A 6,743-nucleotide genomic window follows, 5' to 3' on the forward strand; every position below is an offset into this window, starting at 1 on the left:
TGTCAACACATTTAGACTGCTGCTTCAGTAAGTCAGGGGAACAGTTGTCACCACATTTAGACTGCTGCTTCAGTAAGTCAGGGGAACAGTTGTCAACACATTTAGACTGCTGCTTCAGTAAGTCAGGGGAACAGTTGTCAACACATTTAGACTGCTGCTTCAGTAAGTCAGGGGAACAGTTGTCAACACATTTAGACTGCTGCTTCAGTAAGTCAGGGGAACAGTTGTCAACACATTGAGACTGCTGCTTCAGTAAGTCAGGGGAACAGTTGTCAACACATTTAGACTGCTGCTTCAGTAAGTCAGGGGAACAGTTGTCACCACATTTAGACTGCTGCTTCAGTAAGTCAGGGGAAGAGTTGTGTACTTTTATTAAAACAGGTTATTCATTATTTAATTTTCCCACGAGTGTGAATAAAATGGCATTGTGACATCATAATCCTCTAATGTCCTGACAAGAATGTTGTTCATCATCATCATCATCATTATGTTACAAATACAAAAACAAAATGGCTGCCTTCCCTTGCCCTTTGACAAGGAAGACATACATGACATTAAACATACTCAAGTAAAAGACTGTAGCACCATGGTTGAGTATCACACAAATATACATTAGAACACAACACAAAACTGTTCATATAAAAACACACACACACATCAACAACACAGAATGGGGACAACATGAGGTTGGAATACAGCATCTAATTAACGTTAGTTACACGTTGTGGAAATGTTTCCCAGATGTAGAGGTGCTTCTTTGGTTTCAGGATGAATGAGTGAATATAGGAAGGAGTGAATGCAGGAATGATGGATGAATGAATGAGTGAGCAACTGTGTGAATGGACAATGTACTGTGTGTATGAATGAATGAATGAATAAATGAATGAATGTAGGTATGGATGGATGAATGAATGTAGGTATGGATGAATAGATGAATGAATGAATGTAGGTATGGATGAATAGATGAATGAATGAATGCATGAAGGTATGGATGAATGGATGCATGAGTGTCTGTAAGTATGAATGGATGAATGAATGAGTGTTTGTAAGTATCAATGGATGAATGTCTGTAAGTATGAATGAATGAGTGTCTAAGTATGAATGGATGTGTGTCTAAGTATGAATGGATGAATCGATCAATGGATTAATTAATTAATGAGTGTCTGTAAGAATGAATGGATGAAAGGTTGAATGAATGGATGAGTGTCTGTAAGTATTAACAGAGGAATCAATGAATGGATGAATTCATGAATGAGTGTGTGTAGTATGAATGGATGAGTGAATGAGTGTCTGCTGGAATGGATGAATGAGTGTCTGTTAGAATGAATGGATGAATGGTTGAATGAATGGATGAGTGTCTGTAATTATGAAAAGATGAATGGGTGAATGAATGGATGAGTGTCTGTAAGTATGAATGAATAGATGAGAGTGTCTGTTAGTATGAATGGATGAGTGTCTGTTAGTATGAATGGATGAATGTCTGTAAGTAGGAATGGATGAATGGGTGAGTGTCTGTAAGTATGAATGAATGGATGAGTGCCTGTTAGTATGAATGGATGTGAGTGTCTGTAAGTATGAATGAATGGATGAGTGTCTGTTAGTATGAATGGATGTGAGTGTCTGTAAGTATGAATGAATGGATGAGTGTCTGTTAGTATGAATGAATGAATGGATGAGTGTCTGTTAGTATGAATGGATGAGTGCTGGGGTAAAGCTATATAAATATCTCTCTGGCGGCATCAGTCAGTCTCCTGGTTTCCCTGTGTAAATGTCCGTGGATCTCAACCCTGTTACCGGGCATGTTAGCGCTGTTACCGGCCGTCTCATCCCGGTTACTGGCTGTGGAGGGCTGCCGTTAACCGTTGAAGCAGACGGGACCTAGTTGGAAGCCAAACTTCTGGTTGTTGTGTCCGAAGTCGGAGACAGAGACGTCGATGAGGGGGAGAGAGTCTGACTGAGGGGCATCAAACTCTAACACCGTCCTCTCCTGACCTGAAGCAGACTGCAGGGAGAGATGGAGGAAAACATCAACAGATATTACACTTCTACTACTGTGTGTGTGTGTGTGTGTGTGTGTGTGTAGTGTGTAGTGTGTAGTGTGTAGTGTGTAGTGTGCAGTGTGTAGTGTGTGGTGTGTAGTGTGTAGTGTGTAGTGTGTAGTGTCCGTTCCTGACCTGAACCAGACTACAGGGAGAGATGGAGGAACACATGTCATCAACAGATATTACACTTCTACTACTGTGTGTAGTGTGTGGTGTGTAGTGTGTAGTGTGTAGTGTGTGGTGTGTGGTGTGTAGTGTGTAGTGTGTAGTGTGTAGTGTGTAGTATGTAGTGTGTGGTGTGTAGTGTGTAGTGTGTAGTGTGTAGTGTGTAGTGTGTGGTGTGTAGTGTGTAGTGTGTAGTGTGTGGTGTGTAGTGTGTAGTGTGTGTGTAGTGTGTGGTGTGTAGTGTGTAGTGTGTGGTGTGTAGTGTGTGGTGTGTAGTGTGTAGTGTGTGGTGTGTAGTGTGTAGTGTGTGGTGTGTAGTGTGTGGTGTGTAGTGTGTAGTGTGTGGTGTGTAGTGTGTAGTGTGTGGTGTGTAGTGTGTGGTGTGTGGTGTGTAGTGTGTAGTGTGTGGTGTGTGGTGTGTAGTGTGTGGTGTGTAGTGTGTGGTGTGTGGTGTGTAGTGTGTGGTGTGTGGTGTGTGGTGTGTAGTGTGTGGTGTGTAGTGTGTGGTGTGTGGTGTGTAGTGTGTGGTGTGTAGTGTGTGGTGTGTAGTGTGTAGTGTGTGGTGTGTAGTGTGTAGTGTGTGGTGTGTAGTGTGTAGTGTGTAGTGTGTGGTGTGTAGTGTGTAGTGTGTGGTGTGTAGTGTGTAGTGTGTGGTGTGTAGTGTGTGGTGTGTAGTGTGTAGTGTGTGGTGTGTAGTGTGTGGTGTGTAGTGTGTAGTGTGTGGTGTGTAGTGTGTGGTGTGTGGTGTGTAGTGTGTAGTGTGTGGTGTGTGGTGTGTAGTGTGTGGTGTGTAGTGTGTGGTGTGTGGTGTGTAGTGTGTGGTGTGTAGTGTGTGGTGTGTAGTGTGTAGTGTGTGGTGTGTAGTGTGTGGTGTGTAGTGTGTGGTGTGTAGTGTGTGGTGTGTAGTGTGTAGTGTGTAGTGTGTAGTGTGTAGTGTGTGGTGTGTGGTGTGTAGTGTGTGGTGTGTAGTGTGTGGTGTGTAGTGTGTGGTGTGTAGTGTGTGGTGTGTAGTGTGTAGTGTGTAGTGTGTGGTGTGTAGTGTGTAGTGTGTAGTGTGTGGTGTGTAGTGTGTGGTGTGTAGTGTGTGGTGTGTAGTGTGTAGTGTGTGGTGTGTAGTGTGTAGTGTGTGGTGTGTAGTGTGTGGTGTGTAGTGTGTAGTGTGTGGTGTGTAGTGTGTGGTGTGTAGTGTGTAGTGTGTGGTGTGTAGTGTGTGGTGTGTAGTGTGTGGTGTGTAGTGTGTGGTGTGTAGTGTGTGGTGTGTAGTGTGTGGTGTGTAGTGTGTAGTGTGTAGTGTGTAGTGTGTAGTGTGTGGTGTGTAGTGTGTAGTGTGTGGTGTGTAGTGTGTGGTGTGTAGTGTGTGGTGTGTAGTGTGTGGTGTGTGGTGTGTAGTGTGTAGTGTGTGGTGTGTAGTGTGTAGTGTGTAGTGTGTAGTGTGTAGTGTGTGGTGTGTAGTGTGTAGTGTGTGGTGTGTAGTGTGTAGTGTGTGGTGTGTAGTGTGTGGTGTGTAGTGTGTAGTGTGTGGTGTGTAGTGTGTGGTGTGTGGTGTGTAGTGTGTAGTGTGTGGTGTGTAGTGTGTAGTGTGTAGTGTGTAGTGTGTGGTGTGTAGTGTGTGGTGTGTAGTGTGTGGTGTGTAGTGTGTGGTGTGTAGTGTGTAGTGTGTGGTGTGTAGTGTGTGGTGTGTAGTGTGTGGTGTGTAGTGTGTGGTGTGTAGTGTGTAGTGTGTGGTGTGTAGTGTGTAGTGTGTGGTGTGTAGTGTGTGGTGTGTAGTGTGTGGTGTGTAGTGTGTGGTGTGTAGTGTGTGGTGTGTAGTGTGTAGTGTGTGGTGTGTAGTGTGTGGTGTGTAGTGTGTGGTGTGTAGTGTGTGGTGTGTAGTGTGTAGTGTGTGGTGTGTAGTGTGTGGTGTGTAGTGTGTGGTGTGTAGTGTGTGGTGTGTAGTGTGTAGTGTGTGGTGTGTAGTGTGTAGTGTGTGGTGTGTAGTGTGTGGTGTGTAGTGTGTGGTGTGTAGTGTGTGGTGTGTAGTGTGTGGTGTGTAGTGTGTAGTGTGTGGTGTGTAGTGTGTGGTGTGTAGTGTGTGGTGTGTAGTGTGTGGTGTGTAGTGTGTGGTGTGTAGTGTGTGGTGTGTAGTGTGTAGTGGCGGCTCAAAGAGTTGTAAAAGAATTGTTGCATTTTTTATTTTTTTATTTAATAATTTCATATTTTCAATAATATTACAATGATATTCTTTGATTATATTCTTATTTTCAATGATATTCTGATTTAAAACATTTGGTCTTTGGTGATAGTGTGATAGTGGTGGCATTAGGACAGGTTGTGTCAACAGTGTTTTGGTGATAGTGACGTCAACAGTGTGTCTGTTACCTGGCAGCCGTTGTGCAGTGCTGTGATGTAGTGTCTGTTACCTGGCAGCAGTGTGTCTGTTACCTGGCAGCAGTGTGTCTGTTACCTGGCAGCCGTCGTGCAGTGCTGTGATGTAGTGTGTGTTCTGGTGCGTGAGCTCCTCTCCACTGCTCCCTCTGAAGCGCAGCGCGTGCTGGTGGCTGAAGGTGGCGGTATGGAGCCAGGCGGCTGAGTTCTGACAGTGGTAGGTGAACGTCTGTCTGGATGAAGCACTCAACAGCTTAAGAAACACCAACTGGACTACATGGACCGGACTGCCATCTGAACCGGAATAGGAGAACTGGAGAGGGAGGGAGGGAGTATGATAAAGGGATATATCATAGAGAGAGCAGGATCACAAGAAACACACACACACACTGCGTACCTGCTTTCCTTTCCTGAACTGGCTGTACCAGGTACCAGGTTTCTCTCCTTTCCAGGAACTCAGCTTCACCTGTAGAAGACACGTCAGTCATTACAGTACATCCAACACTTCTCACTATACTGAACCCAGCTCTACCTGTAGTGATTTGTCCCTCGCTCACATGGAGGAGAGGAGAGTGATCGTGTGGACTCACCGACTGGAACTTCATGTCAGGGTACAGACATGTCTCTCCATCGGCCGTGAAGTTACAGAACACCTTGAAGGAGTCTCTATGGCAACCCTGGTTAGGGTCTATCCAGTACTCACCTATGGGGGGGGGGTAGATTTGGGGTGGAGAGAGGTGGGAAAGAGAGAGGGCGTGTAAGCTCTGTTGATAATTTGATTATATAGGTTGTACATTGATGATGTAGTGACAGACAGAGGTAGATATACTGAGAGGTAGGTACCATCAGTGAACTCTGGTGATAGACAGAGAGATAGATGTATAGATTGATATCGAGATCGATAGATCGATAGATCGATATCGATAGATAGATAGATAGATATATATGTACCATCAGTGTACTTTGGGAACAACAGCTGTAGCTCCTTGCAGGTTCGGGCTGGATACTGGTAGGTCCCCAGGGGGGTCCTCAGACCCTCTACCTCCGTCCTCATGGAAGAGAGAGAAGCAAACACCTCCTCCATCTCTTTCTCCTCCTCCTGCCCTGCCTGGTCTGCCTGCATCCTCTCCTCCTCTCCCTCCTCCCTTCCCTCCATCCCCTCTTGCTCTTCCTCGTCTTCCAGAGCGGCCCCGTCAAAGGAAGAGTGCTGCCTCCTCCTCCTTCCTCTCTCCTGCACCGGGAGAGACTGAAGACCCACCGCAGGGAGACCCTGAGAGGAGAGGCATTTCTAAATGAGGGTTCTAAGGTTCTATGTGAAGGTTTCATGTGCTCTTCTGAGGTTCTGATGGAGGTTCTATGTGAAGGTTCTAGGTTATGTTCTAAGGTTCTATGTGAAGGTTATTTGTGGAGGTTCTATGCAGTGGTTCTTGGTGTGGCTCTATGGTTTTATGTGGAGGTTCTAGGTGAAGTTATAAGGTTCTAAGCAGATGTACTTGGTGGAACTCACAGGAGGTCCAGGAGGGCCAGCAGGACCTGTATCTCCGATAGCACCAATGGGACCCTGATTCCCTTTAGAACCCTTCTGTCCTACTCTACCCTGAGAGAGAGAGAGAGAGAGAGAGAGAGAGAGAGAGAGAGAGAGAGAGAGAGAGAGAGAGAGAGAGAGAGAGAGAGAGAGGGAGAGGGAGAGGGAGAGAGATAGAGAATGCATGACAGAGAGAGAGAGAGAGAGAGAGAGAGAGACAGAGAGGGAGAGAGAGAGAGAGAAAGAGAAAGAGAAAGAGAGAGAGAGAGAGAGAAAGAGAGAAAGAGAGAGAGAGAGAGAGAGAGAGAGAAGAGAGGGAGAAAGCAAATTATTTGACAATGGTTACTGATCAAAACCTTAGAAAAACCTTGACAAAGTACAGGCTCAGTGAGCACAGCCTTGCCATTGAGAAGGGTAGACACAGGAAAACCTGGCTCCCTGTAGAGGAAAGGCTGTGCAACCACTTCACAACAGCAGAACCTGAGACGGAGCTGCATTTCCTGACAAAATGTCAAAAATATAAAACAATTAAAGTGTCATTTCCCCAAATTTGACAACATTATTAGTAGGCTAGCCATCCTGTTGGGGGAGGACGCAGAGAGCTGTGGGTTGGCAGCGCACTACATTGCTGCCTGCCATAAGATGAG

General features: G+C 45.6%; 1 protein-coding gene across 1 annotated transcript in view; it reads right to left on the minus strand.

Moving 5' to 3' along the window:
- Positions 1 to 960: 960 nt before the first annotated feature.
- Positions 961 to 6,743, minus strand: part of LOC110487193 (collagen alpha-1(XI) chain) — an 82,917-nt gene continuing 77,134 nt past the window's right edge. The window contains exons 58-63 of the mRNA XM_036973016.1: positions 6,079 to 6,168; positions 5,523 to 5,841; positions 5,162 to 5,274; positions 4,969 to 5,037; positions 4,651 to 4,884; positions 961 to 2,002 (exon numbers count right to left, since the gene is read on the minus strand). Of these exons, the coding sequence (XP_036828911.1) occupies positions 1,856 to 2,002; positions 4,651 to 4,884; positions 4,969 to 5,037; positions 5,162 to 5,274; positions 5,523 to 5,841; positions 6,079 to 6,168 (972 nt within the window). The 3' untranslated portion in view covers positions 961 to 1,855. The remainder of the gene's footprint in view (positions 2,003 to 4,650; positions 4,885 to 4,968; positions 5,038 to 5,161; positions 5,275 to 5,522; positions 5,842 to 6,078; positions 6,169 to 6,743) is intronic.

The sequence above is a fragment of the Oncorhynchus mykiss genome, unplaced genomic scaffold (genome assembly GCF_013265735.2).
Source record: "Oncorhynchus mykiss isolate Arlee unplaced genomic scaffold, USDA_OmykA_1.1 un_scaffold_216, whole genome shotgun sequence".
NCBI lineage: Eukaryota > Metazoa > Chordata > Actinopteri > Salmoniformes > Salmonidae > Oncorhynchus > Oncorhynchus mykiss.